The 14,751-nt window shown below is 35.9% G+C and overlaps 1 protein-coding gene across 1 annotated transcript in view; it reads right to left on the reverse strand.

Annotated features, from left to right (window-relative positions):
* The window catches only part of Bank1 (B cell scaffold protein with ankyrin repeats 1), a 286,896-nt gene that overhangs the window by 40,087 nt on the left and 232,058 nt on the right, over positions 1-14,751 (reverse strand). The window contains exon 10 of the mRNA XM_078021872.1: positions 9,328-9,633. Within this exon, the coding sequence (XP_077877998.1) occupies positions 9,328-9,633 (306 nt within the window). The remainder of the gene's footprint in view (positions 1-9,327; positions 9,634-14,751) is intronic.

The raw sequence follows: 14,751 nt of genomic DNA on the forward strand, positions 1-14,751 counted from the left end.
ATATTGGGACGAAAAAGTCGGATGCTATGAGTGGGGTGATAATGCAAAGGTTGATTGCAGACTATAAAAGCAGGATGTGAAGTAGGTCACAGCCCACAGTGCAAGGGTCCTTTCCACTGTCTAACCTTCCTGGAAATTCACTCCTAATTCATTTCCAGCTGTACCCACCCCTCTTGATTACCTTTCTCCCTCCTGATAAGCTTCACTTCCTTATGGAAACCCAGTTATCAACTAACATTGCCAAACAGTTTTTTTTTCCCATTGATATAAAGGCTAGGAGGTATTTTTAAAATATGAAGTAACCTTGGGAAAAAGACCCATTTTAACTTGTTTCCTGAAGAAAGATCTAGTCCATCAAAATTATTACTGAAGCAAATGTGCATACTCCATCGGTCTTAGGAAAAGAATGGATATAAAATTCTAGAATTTTTTACTCTTTCTTTTTTTCACATTTTTATTAGACAAAACATTTTAATGGTATCTCCCAGCAAAATCTGTATTCTACAAAGCTTTATATACTTTGTGTTTACCAGGTTATCTCTTTTAGAAGAGATAAATATATAATTCACAATAGAGTGAGACTTGTGCGCTGGATGATGGCATGTGTGTGTGTGTGTGTGTGTGTACACATGCACATACAAATACCTAAATATGCAAGATTTGTGATGTGTTGAATCAGAGTCTATTTTCAATATACAGTAATTGAAAAAGTGTATTACAGAATTGTTACCAACTTGGCACAATGGAAGGGGTAGTGTCTTAACATTAACATCATGCATAACATGGGAAAAGGCCTTTATTTTCTTGCCAATAAGATTAGGGCTTAGATGCACGGATTTTGAATGTCTCACTCAGTTCATACTATGAGATGCTGGCAACTCTGATATTCTGATTTCCATGGCCATTTCAGGTGTAGTGGTACTGGAGTAAATTCTTAATAGAGTATGGATTCAAGTAGAATGCTGTATTTTGAGGAAGAGATCATTTGCAATCTGAGGGCTTAGAATAATACAAACTAGAAAGTTCAATGACAGAGCAACGTTAATTTTTTATAATATATTGAGATGTTTCTGGTCCTATGTGTTTGAATAGTTGTAGGATATTATTTCAACTACATTTTACTTCATTGGTGTTCAAAGAATGTATCAAGGCAATTATGTAATATGTCAACTTCGATGACTTTCTACCGTGTGAATGTTTTTCCTCTTGCTACCTAAAATTGGAATTTGAGAAAAAGGAAACATGAGTACATGGTTTGTTCTTGTCACTACCTTTAAACATAAAAAAATTTCATAGAGGAGGAAAAACAAGTTTTGAGGTTTAAAATAATCATAAGCAATATGAATGTCTCAAATAACAGCCTCATTTATTTTAAATATTGGTAGAATGACTTCTGTAGAAGTTTCTCTAGAATAGAAATGACATTGAATGGAAAAATTAGCATAGTATTAAATATTCAAAATGTTAAGCACAGCAGAACTAGCAGAAAATCAGGAGGAGGAGGAGGTGAAATATAACAGACTCACTTGCACTATTTGTCCTTTCAGGCTGCTTCTGCAAGAACATTTTTCATGTCAACCTCGTTTGTGGCCAATTGTAAGCAAAATGACTCTTCCAGAGCTTCCCTCCTTAGAAAATCTGATAAAATTGATTTTGAACTGTGTTCTAATGGCCAAGGTGATAGAAAGTCTGGGTAACAGCCAACAACATTCATGACAATGTGCAGTATAACCACAAACCCTGGATGTTCCATGCCCATCAGAAATGAAAAGTGAAATATTGTTTAGAGATGTGCATCTGTCACTGATGATTATTCTCGTAACTAGAGATTTGATACAAAATAAAATGTGCATATATGTATTGTGTTGTGAGCTCTCAAAGGAATAATAGGGAGCAGAATGGCAGCAGTGGTGTTTATCATTCACTTAAAATCTGTCAATGGGTTACCAATGACATAGCCAAGTGCCACGCTGCGTCCTGAGGGTGCAAAGGCACTGAAGACACAGTCAAAAGTCCCCACACTGCCCTCCACGTGTTCACTTGAATAAAGGCCAAATGTGCCCTTAGTGCCTAGAGAGGGGAGAGAACACAGAGGAGGAACAACCAGAGATGGTCAAGATCAAGTCCTTGCAAACTCCACTCTCTCAACCTCATTCTCCCATTTTGTACATGTAAGAACTAACTGCAAAAAGGCAGAGCAAGGTCAAACAAAGCATCGTAAACGGACATGAGTAATCAGGGGTTGTGGAATTTGTCTTTAAGGACAATCTGTAAAGGATCAGTGACACACAAAGTCACTGATGTGGTGACACCTCACTCTTGAGACTGGCCGAGAGGGAAAGAGGGAAGCACATATCCGCCTGAAGGCAAACAGCATAGAAATCCCAAGTCCATGGCCATATCAAGAGATCTGTGCACTTCCCAAGGAGAAAATGTAATTTTCTTTCCCATTTGGAACAGAAACTAAGTCTGATAGATGTGTTCCCATAAAAATCCTTTCCCCAAACAGGAAATTTCACTATAAAATTTTCTTTTCTACTTCTGAGCAGCTTAATTTTTTTTTGCCAGAAGAGAAAACAAACTATTTTTATTTGCATATATATTCTTTCTCCTGCAAATAAGAATATTTCTATTCTAGAATTGTTTCTTATCTGAGAAGTTGGGACTTTCTAAAAGAAGTTAGTTTGCTTTGTGGAATCCTGTATAACGACAGCTTGAGGCCATTGCAATAAGTTTGTTAGCCAAACCTCGACTCACTACTGGGTCCATCTCCTCCTATAAGACTTCATTTGAGCTCATTGATTGACTTCTGTTTTTGCCCATTTGTATTCAATAAGCAAACAATAGTATGAATGTAGATATTAGTAACATGCCATGAAATTTTGTTTCAAAAAGAAATGATTTGGATAGTAAGGAAACTACTGGAAGACTCTTGAAACTGAGTTCACTTTTTAGGTCATGTTTGTGGATTACCCTAAAACTACTACTCTGCCCCTTCCCCCTCTGTGTCAGAAAATATTGCTCTCTTACAACGTGTCAATGGGATCTAGATTAATTTTCATTTTGTTGTATTTCTCAGGATGATAAAACTTGGCCCTTTAATCTTTTTCTCCCCTGAAATCAAGATAAGCTTTCCAATTATGCTCACTTTGAACAACCATTAATGACTCATACTGCTAATAAGATTCCACCTATAGAAATGAAGATTGACAATTTCAAAAGAACAGGGCTGTGCCCAATCATTGTAGATGGTGTTCAATATTGGTAGTTAAAGAATATTTTGGAAAAGTCATGCAAGATGACATGTCGGCACACAAAACCCTGTGTAAACGGTAAGAAGCAAGAGGCAGACTGCCTGGGGAGATGAGGCAGGTCTTCCTCAGCTCTCTGTGTACAATGTTCCTTTGGTCACAGTGACTGACTGCCATCTTCCTCCCACTGCTCTGTGTTGCCCATGGAACACATGTAGTTTCTAGTCCTCCCGAAAGCCCTAGGAAGCAGGTGTTACCACTGCTCAAAACAGAAACAAAAACAAACAAACAGAAAATGAAGCAATGCTGTATAACTTGTACAAAGTTATCTAACTTCAAGTGGCAAAGTCATAAGGCAAATTCAGTTCCACTTGGTTTCACAGTCTTCATGAATTTACTATGGCATGCTCCTGGTTCCTTTAAGGAGACATCTCTCACCAGAGAATCTTATGTTTCTTTAATTGGTACCAACTTAGAGTTACATAGAGCACACATTAAAAGTCCTGGTGGAAAACATTGTGAATTCACACAATCTAAAGTGAGAAAAAAGAGTGTGTGTGTGTGGATAGCTGTTTGACACAACTGTGATTTCTTCTTCCAGTGACCAGTCTCTAAAGAATTTAGATGTTCACTCGGGTTTTAAAATGGAAATCATTTAAGGTCAGAGTTTCTCAACAGGGGTGCTACTGACCTTTCAGACTGGATAATGTTTTTGTTGTAGAGACTGACCTATAAAATTTAAGACATTTAGTAGCATCCCTAGCCTCTACCTAGTAGATGCCACAAGTACTGTCCTAGTTTTGGCAATCAAAATCTCTCTAGATGTTACTAAATGTCTTCTGAAGGCAAATCACCAGCAGTTAAGAATCACTGGTTTAGGTCAATGAATCTTCTTGCTAACCAAGTATTTAACAATGAGTTTAAGAGCATCATCAATTAATGGGAAAAAGAATAATTCACACTGTAACTGCTTGAGCACCTCTGTGCTTGGTAATATTATTTTCTCATGTAATGCAGATTCTTTAATATCAGTCAACACCATGGATGATTACTGTCTCCTACCTACTTCCATAATATCGAGGAATTGAATGCTTGGAAGAGGAGGCTGAAAAGTTTACCATTACTATCCCAACACTCCAATGGATGGGCTGAAAACCCTTCTCAGATTTTATTCAGTCTATGAAAAAGCTAGGAGAAGTGAGAAGGACAGAAAGAGCAAATTGACACACTTGTGTCATACAAGCAGACTGCTTCCCTTCAAATGACAGTAGGAGCACAGGTCAGAATGATTTCACCTTTGCAGAGGTGTACCAGCACCTTTTCATGGAAAGAAGAGAGGCAGCAAGTCCCAGGGAAAGGCAGGAACATGGGACTTACCGACAGAATGATAAATATGACACTCTGTTCTGATAGAGCATCTGTGATATAGAGACTAGGTCCTGAAGCTAAATAGTTTGGACAAGGTCACCTAGCCAGAGAGTAGGACACACAGCACTTGATCTGAGGCCCAATTTAATCCACTTGACTCTGTTTCTTTACTAATGAGGACAGAGATCATTCTACTCTGTCACATTTACAATGATATGGATTAATTTCCCCAAGAGTTTCTACAAGGTCTTTTATTTATTTTTTTCTTTTTGCATTTCAGTTGCATTGTATGTGATCAATTTCAAGTACAAGTGAATTGCAAGTGGAAATTTTCTGAGAGCAACTGAGTTGTACTTGACATTTTGGGGTCCCAGTAGCTGAGTAGCTCTCAGAAAGGTCATATACAACTTTGTTGCACTGCTAAATGCCAAGGGTAATGCAGCAGTAACTGAAAATTGAAAGGAAATTATATTCTACCCCAAATGAACCACATGGACTCTGAAGAAGGATCTTTGCCCTATTAATTGTGTGAGGGAGACATGGAAAATTGTCCATTGATGTAGAAAAATTTTCCCCCATAGGCATTCATCTCTTTGCATGAAATATAGACAGAGTTTTACTACCAATCTATCTACACTATGCCAAGTGCTCATTTTCCTTCCTTGATTTGCCTTAAATCAAGAATAATGTCACTAAAGAAGATTGTAAATCCATGTATATAATACTTCTATAGTCTTTCCTTTTAATGAATCAGATCTTTTCCAATATAACAGGTAGAAAAAGGTGGAGAGCATTGGTATCTGGAAACAGGCAGACGTCAAAAACCTTTTAAGAAAAAAGAGTAATTCTTGTTGTGGTTGCTAATGCAAGGTTACGCTCAATATGACAAGAACCAGACAAAAATCAGAAACATATCTTTGGATAAAATGAACCAACATGGGTTCAATTGTGCATTAATAAATTACACTTTTGGAGGGTAGGGCCTGGTAATGGTGGTGGAAATAGAGCTTCTCTCATACATTCAGCTTCATGTTAGCAGTTAGAAAGCTTGGCCATATATGAATATCCTAGAGCTTTGTTTCATTCTGCATGGGCTCTGTCCTTCACATTGACAGTGCTTCAAATATTGGGTGTTTTAAAACAGAAAAACTTAGGAATTAGTGAACATATGCATTCTTCAAATCATCTTCCAGTGTGATAATGGCATCTTTTAGCCATCTTGATAGGGATCTTGTCATTTCTGTCACTGATGCATTCAGTTAAAATTTATCAAATATTCATATTCTGTACTATGAATTCAGTACTGAACTTGGCACTAGAGATATAATGGTGCACAAAACCAGATAAGGTTGTCCTCTTCCTTTATGAGTTTTATTGGTTAGAAGGAAGAAATAAATATTAATAAATACATAGCAATAAATATATAAGTGAAGGAAATTTGTGGTGCCACGTGTACAGGCACGGAAGGCAGATTGATCTGGGTCCAAATCCTACCTGTTTCTAGTTTTATTATTGGGGCAGGACACTGAAACTCACTGTGTATTAGTTCCTGTACCTCTAAAATGAGACTATTATGCCAACCAAGAAGAATTATTCCATGAATTAGAAATTATCACCCAAATTGCCTAATAGTAATCCTAAGGAGCAGACTAAGCCAATTTGTCTCATCAGAGACCAGGTTTCCTTCCCCTACTCACTCCAGTTCCATTATCTATGTTTCTTCACTTCGGACTCCACCAGAATTCAAGAAACATGGAGATACTTTTTCTCTACTAAAGTTAGTTTATCAAAGTCATCCTTTGTCCAGAAATTGAGTAAAGACAAATAAGACTTGTCTGAATTATAATGTATTGAGCCATAGCAAGCAAATGCTGGATTTTTTGCTAAATTTATCTTACTACAGATTATAAATCTATGAAGTAGATATTATTCTTTTTACCCCAATTTATCTTTGAGGAACTTAAATCTTGGATATCAGGTTATTTGCTTAGGTAGTATCAACTGTATTGGAAAACAGGTTTTTCTGTAAAGAAAACACGGTTTTCCTCTACATTTTGGGTTTTCCTCTGCCCATCTTTTTGCCAGTACTTTCTTGAGGTTCTGAAAGGTAAACTAGGATTCTGCATCCTATATTGTTCTCCCATCCCCTGTTCCACATCCTTCTCTTTTGGCTATGTAATAGCATGGGTGTGCCAAAATTCGGCTAGTGCTTCTATCCTCTGGCAAGAATTGGGGCAAATTAATGTTCTCCTAATTGATTGGATGGTTTTTCTGGGAAATAGTGGCAATTCTATTTAATAGATATGAGCTATGGGAAGAAAAGAAAAAGGAATGAAGTGGTAAAAGATGTTTATGGTGTGGAATCCAAAGAACATCAAGAAAAAAAAAATGAATTGATGAGGCAATCTCCCATGCAAGTGCCCACACATAGGGCAACTTGTATCATCACCACGTAAGGAATTTACATAATTAATATGCAGAAAGACTTTGTCATTAGTACTCAATAAATCTTTAGGTAATCAATCAATAAATGGGCATGGAGGAAAACCATTCTAATTGACTTATTTAATGTGGGGATTGGTTGAAAGTCTAAAGCAGTCACAGACTCAAATTTCTTCTCCAATCTGTGAACAGAGCCAGTGAACCATAATGGGAGGTTATTCATTACAGATATTGAAAAGCAGTTGTGATGGGGTGGGAGTTTGAGGATTCAAAAATATGCTGACTCTCAAAGAGAAGTACCCACAAACCTTTGGAATGCAGGAAAACTCTCAAGGCTGTTCAAATGTGAGACAAGCCACACAAGAGCAACGTAGCTTGTACCCTTGCCAACAGAAGTAACTGTATACTATAGTAACAACCTATAGTGTATCCCCTTCTGCTGCCCTTCTACAGATACCAATGAACACCAAAGCAAGGGATTGTTACCTCTCATTCTTGAGCTGGACTGCATTCTCCCTTGAATGTATATTCCATGCCTTACCTCCCCAAATTCTCACTCTCTAGATAGCCCACATTCTCCCTCAAATGTCTCTGCTCTCCTATATAAAGCTCCATCTTTGTCTCTGGTATGTGCCGAAATTCTTTTCTCTCACATATGTCAAGTATGCCACTTGTCCTGAGTCAAGGTACTGCCTCCAGGAGCTCCATAGATATCTTCTGGTGACAGTGGCATATGGGATCTAAGGCACTATGAATGACAAGAGTTACACACTGGACTGGAAATAGAACAAATTAAGTTGTTCATTCTGGTTGAAATTTTCCGGTCTTCCTTGAGCATTCCAATCTCAGTGTGCTGGCAACAAGATGTACAATTTCAGACTCAAGTTAGTTGGATTTTATTCTAGAAAAACTGAAAAAAAAAAACATAGGGGAACAGAGCTATGTAAGTTTATATTTGGAAGTTACTCAATGAAAAAAGCTGGTTACCTCCCTATCAACTCATAATGCAGTTAACAATTAGACATCTTCACTCAGGATTTTAGAACTTCCTTCTTAAACATGCAAGCATAGCCAAGAATAGCCATATTTGGTGGAAGTGTCAAGCATGACAGACAGAATAAATGAACAACAAATAAATACAATGGAGATGACATGAGAGTAGAAGAAAAATAAAAATCTGAACAAAAAATTTAAAAATCTCAAACGAATAAAACAAAAGCAGTAACAAAGACAGTAAATTATACTTCTCTCCCTCTCCTACCTCCAAAAAAAAAAAAAAGAAGAAGAAGAAAATGGTATTAAAAAGAACAGAGAACAAGAAAGTTATCTTGGAAAACAAGAATATGATTGCCAGAAGAAGGACAGGAAGGTAAAGACCTAAAAGGACAACAATAAAAAAATGGGAGTCATTGTCTTGGGCAACATCCCAAGGACCGGACTACACAGGATAATGCAATTCTTCAAACATTTTGAAAATATGACTCAGTTATTGTACCAACTCAGGTCTACTTTCTTTGCTTCACGTATATTTGTTGGGGTTTAGAAACTTTGTGAAAGAGATAGTGACATCCTGAGATTGCTATGATAGACAGTCTGAGAATTTCTAGCTAAATCTTTTTTCTTGTCTTCATCATCTAGATAATCATTCCAATTAACATTTTGTGTTTGCTGAAACACTTAATAATTTCAAAATTTGTTGCAGTTTTTTTGATCATTATCACCAGTAGATCACTGTTAAATAAGAATGTTGTGCAATGGGAAATAACTTTATGGATACTTGCTAGGTATCTATTCAAATCTCTCAATATATTCTGCTTAAGAAGTAGAATGATTTCTTTTGAAAATTTTAAATACAGACAACTAAATGTGTTTCTCTGAGGTGGATCTGGGGTATATATTTAAATATTTTTGTGTTACACAGTTATCTGATTATCTGTAGGATAAGATAATCACCTTCCCTCTTGTAGAATTGTGAAAAAAGTCTCAAATAGAATTTATCTGTGTATTCTCTTGTTTCACATGCCTGGGGTGGTTTGTCAAAATTATCCTTCTTAATGAAGAATTAGAAAGAAGAACTCACACCATAATTTTTATTTTCTTTATTCATTATTTTTCTAAATTAAAAAAAATGACTCAATATCACTTACCTGTGCCTTTCAACTTTTTGGAGTTATTTTGGAGCACTAATCACATCACCTTGTACCACCTTTCCATGTGCAAAAGGAAGAAAAAAGTCTACACATTCAAAAACAAACCAAAACATTACCTTGAGCTATGTAAGGTGTTGTTTCCTCCTTCTGAGGTACATTTGTGGGTCGAGGTGTAGGGGCAGGAGGTCTGTTTATAATGAAGGACCGACTTCCGGTTTTCTTCTTTACACTCATATTGGCCAGGATCTGGTCATATTCATTGTCATCAATCTCAGCAAAAGTGTAAGGGTCTTCCTCCTCCTGTTTATTTTCATCTTCTTTCTTTTCTTCTTCTACTTTGGGTTCATCTCTCTTTTCTTGTCTGGCACTAGAATAACTCCAGTTTTGACTCCTTTCTACTTGTCCTTCCGCGGTTCTCCCTGCTTATGAAATATTTAGACTGTGTTTATGCTTCTATTCTATGCAATGTTATTGGTGTCCATCTGACACAATTGGGTTTCCCAAAGTAGCTTAATCAAATGCCATAGGAAACAATATAAAGGAAGAGGTCCTGTTTCTAGAAAAATAATCATAAATAAATTCCAAAAGAAAAACGAACAGTGTAATTTGTGAACAGAACTTTCTGCAGTTTGTAGTTGCTAATTTTATTAAGAAAACCACTTGGTTTAAGCAATGAATTTTTTGAAAACATAACTTTTTACCGCCTTCTTTCTCCACCAGCCATACACTTTCGTGATTCTTGCACTGAATATTTTGCCTAGAGTTCATTTTGTCTGGAAATGATGGGAGAAAATAGCCAAAGATATCACTACTCTATATCCTCCTGGTTGGTTTCTGGCTATGACAAAACTGACCTTCAAAAATGCAAGTCTAGATTTTTATAAGCCATTTAGATAAAGGACTCTGAAAATAGCATTTAGGATACAAAAGACAGCTTCGACAACCAATGGCTTGAGTATTAATTCATATGAAAAGAATAAAAGTAGACATGTCAGAATCCTGTGGCTCCATATTCAGTAAAATCTACACATACTTTTATAGGAATATGCTAGAATATTTTAGTAGCTCTTATTTAGAAGACAGATACATGAAATACTTTGGTGAATAAGTTGAAAAGAATTTGAATGTTATGGCTCTCTATCAGGTCAATGAGAGGTTTGTTTTTTTTTTGTTTTTTGGCTTTTTTAACCCCCATTTTTTTAAAAAAAAACATTGCCACATTGCCTTTGGAGGATGAGAATCGGATAATAATGTTAGGAAAACTAGGGATATCAGGAACATACCTCAACATTGTAAAGGTTATCTATGCTAAGCCCCAGGCCAACATCATTTGAAATGGAGAAAAATTGAAAGCATTCCCTCTAAAAACTGGAACAAGACAGGAATGCCCTCTTTCACAACTTCTATTTAATATAGTTCTCAAAACTCTAGCCAGATCAATAAGACCAGATGAAAGAAATTAAAGGTATATGGATAGGAAAAGAAGAACTCAAATTATCAATATTTGCAGATGATATGATTCAATACCTAGAAGACCCAAAACATTACACCAGAAATCTCCTAAAACTAATAAATGAGTTCAGCAAAGTAGCTGGATATAAAATCAACAGCCATAAATAAATCAAAGGCATTTCTGTATATCAGTGACAAATCCTCTGAAAGAGAAACTAGGAAAACTACCCCATTTACAATAGCCTCAAAAACAAAAAACAAAAACAAAAATAAAGAAACAAAAAACCTTGGGAATAAACTTAACAAAAGAAGTGAAAGACCTCTACAATGAAAACTACAGCATACAAAAGAAGGAAATTGAAGAAGACCTTAGAAGATGAAAAGATCTACCTTGTTCTTGGATAGGCAGAATTAATATCGTCAAAATGACCATACTACCAAAAGCACTATACAGATTCTTGCAACCCCAATCAAAATCCCAATGACATTCCTCATAGAAATAGAAAAAGCAACCATTAAATTCATCTGGAAAAATAAGAGACCCAGAATAGCCAAAGCAATCCTTAGCAAGAAGAGTGAAACTGGTGGCATTACTATTCCACACTTAAACTATGCTCGCTCCAGAGCAATAGTAACAAAAACAGCATGGTATTGGCACCAAAATAGAACTGTAGATCAATGTTACTGAATGGAGGACACAGAGACTAACCCAAATAACTACCATTACCTTATATTAGGCAAAGTTGACAAAAACATGAATTGGAGAAAAGATAGCCTGTTCAACAAATGGTGCTGGGAAAACTGGAAATCCACATGTAACAAAATTAAATTAACTTCTATCTCTCACCATGCACAAAACTCAACTCAAAGTGGATCAAGGATCTAGGATTAAACTAGATACCTTGGGCCTAATGTAAGAAAAAGTAGACCCAAATCTCCATATGTTGTTTCCTTAATAAGACTCCTGTAGTGCAAGAATTAAAACCAAGAATCAATAAATGGGATGGATTCAAACTAAAACCCTTCTCAACAAAAGAAATAATCAGAGAGCCTACAGAATGGGAGCAGATCTTTATCCCAAGCACATCAGATAGAGCACTATCTCTAGGATATACCAAACACTCAAAAACCTTAACACCAAAAAACTAAATAACCAAATCAATAAACGGGCCAAGGAATTGAACTGACACTTCTCAGAAGAGGATATACAATCAATCAACAAACATATGAAAAAATGGTCAACATTTCTAGCAATTACAGAAATCAAATCAAAACTACTCTAAGATTTCATCTCACTACAGTCAGAATGGCAGCTATTATGAAGACAAAGTGTTGGCAAGAATGTGGGGGGAAAGGTACACTCATACATTGCTGGTGGGACTGCAAATTGGTGCAGCCAATATGGAAAGCAGTATGTAGATTCCTTGGAAATCTGGGAATGGAACCTCCATTTGACCCAGCTATCCCTCTCCTGAGACTATACCTAAAGGATTTTAAAACAGCATACTACAAGGACACAGCCACATCAATGTTTATAGCAGCACAATTCATAATAGCTGAAGGGCTAAAATGCCCTTCAGTGGATGAACGGATAAAAAAATGTGGTATATATACACAATGGAATTTTACTCAGCAATAAAAGAGAATAAATTCATCACATTTGCAGGTAAATGGATGGAGTAGGAGAATATAATGCTAAGTGAATTAAGCCAATCCCCAAAAACCAAAGGTCAAATGTTTTTTTTGACATGAGGATGCTGACTCATAATGGTGATGGGGGGGTGGAGCATGGGAGGAATGGAGGAACTTTAGATAGGGAAAAGGGGAGGGAGGGAAAGGGAAGGGCTTAGGGGGTAGAAATGATGGTGAAATGAGTTAGACATCATTACCCTAAGTACATGTATGAAGACACAAATGGTGTAAAATACTTTGTGTACAATCAGTGACTTGAACAATTGTGCTCTATATATGTAATATGAAATGAATTGCATTCTGCCATCATGTATAACAAATTAGAATAAATATATAATTTAATAAAAATATTTTTAAAAAATGATAATAAAGTAGTTTATTACTTATGGGCATTTTAGTGGAAAAACAGAATCTAAGAGGAAACACCAATAGTACAGAAGAAAAGACAATTGTTTTGGGTAGGTTTTTGTGGAGTGGCCAAGTTCATCTCACATAGGAGTCTTAAATGTCACTGCTCCCCTTAGTTTAATCCAAGAAATACTAATTACCTATAAGCTTCACACTGAATTTAAAATCACTGTGACTTGCCTTTTCCTCTGTGAATAATACGGTTTAACTTCATGAGTTCTGTTTTATTGACAGCATCACAGGTGAACGCTGATGAAGTGTGTGGGAAACACTTTTACAGTGCTTCATTTTTAGCAAAATGTGTCAGCCATCTTACTTTTATGAACTGATTTCCTGAGCTGTTAACTTTTTTTGTTTCCCCACCCACCACTCTTCCTAACTTTTTAAAGTTAGGTTTGCACTAGAAAGAATGCATTTTACTTTTTATTTTCCCAAGTATCAGATTATACTTCTTGTTAAAGAGTGGCTCATGTTCCACTCAATTCAGGTTATGCACTAACAAATAACTATTGAAATGTGTCACTTCCGTAATTCCAACTTTTGAAATACTTGGAGTAAGAAGAATAAAAGAGAAGAAAATAGAAGAACCTTAGAAGTCCAATAAACCTCTTCATGTAAGTATTTGATATATTCTAATCATAGGCTCTATGGTGTTACATCTGAGTCAAAGAGGGATCATTCTGATAGTTACATTCTGGAATTATTGTGAAGATAAAGATCATATGCTCCTTGTAAAGTGAAAAGGGATCCATAATGTTACATTTTAAGTTTCTCAAAACAAATATGTCCACAAATCCATAGTGAAGAATTTCAGTCCTTGGCTATAGATGAACTGGTCTCTCTTTTTACAATAACTGAAGGCAGATGAAATTTACACCTAAGCAATTCCTGAAGTTATCACTAGCTAAAGTGAAAGAACTTTGTGCATCTCTGTCTCTGGCAAAAATTAAGTGGAAATTTGCAGGCTTACTTGTAAAAGAGCTAAAGGAATTTTAAGAAAAAAATTGGCTTTTATTTTCCATTTTCTTCCAATATCAACCCTATTAAAAGAGAAGTTGAAAAACATCACCACACATAAAATGTAAAAATAGGGTTTTTAAATAAAAGCAGCAAGTCTTTGTTTTATTTTACTTTTTATATTTGGTAGTTTTCAAGAGCTACATTAGCCAATATTACTTTTTTAGTCTAGGTATCTGGTAAATACTGGAGTAATTTTATACCTCCTATCCAACATATTATATATAGAAATTTACATTAGGGAAAATATAATTTAATATTAACTCCTGCAAGAGATTTGACCTGACACAAGAAAATCTTGTCTTCTAAAGAATAGAGTTTAATAATTACATCAAATTATTCAAATACCCAAAGTGAGAAAAACATGCCAGGATTTGGTTATCAGTGAGTTAACCACCTATGTTTCCTTGCCCTACCGATTTTCATAATCTACTTCATTGATATAGGTCAATGAAGGGTCTTCAAGGGCTTGGCACACAGTAGGTAAGCAATAAATGTCTGCTTATGAGTGACTGATTCAGAGGAGCTCCCATTAGGCTTTGGTACTTTCCACTGAGCAAAATTTTGCATCTATATATGCAGTGCTTGACCTTAGGATGGCTTATGTTGACAAAATAGAGCTTTGCAGGCAGGGCCTTCAAGGACACTAATGCTAAATTTCTTGGCTTCAAAATTCTCCTTTTTGAAATAATGTTAATGTACTTAAGAGCTTTCTAGGACACGACAACTAAAGGGTAGTGACAAATATATTATCTTAATGGGTATTTTTAAATCTTTGCTATTAAATTTGCTTTGTAATAATGCTTTGTGAATTTGGAAAGCAAATATAAAATCATGTTTGATTTTAGTGGGATATCATTAGTGACTAAAGGAGAGAACCTGGAGGTGGAAGTTTTTCAGGTTGTTGAACACTGGAGTAGAAAAGCCCAATGTGGAAACTCCTCTTCATGCTCACTATAAGGTTTGTCCTC

This window comes from Ictidomys tridecemlineatus, chromosome 9 (assembly GCF_052094955.1).
Source record: "Ictidomys tridecemlineatus isolate mIctTri1 chromosome 9, mIctTri1.hap1, whole genome shotgun sequence".
Classification (NCBI taxonomy): domain Eukaryota; kingdom Metazoa; phylum Chordata; class Mammalia; order Rodentia; family Sciuridae; genus Ictidomys; species Ictidomys tridecemlineatus.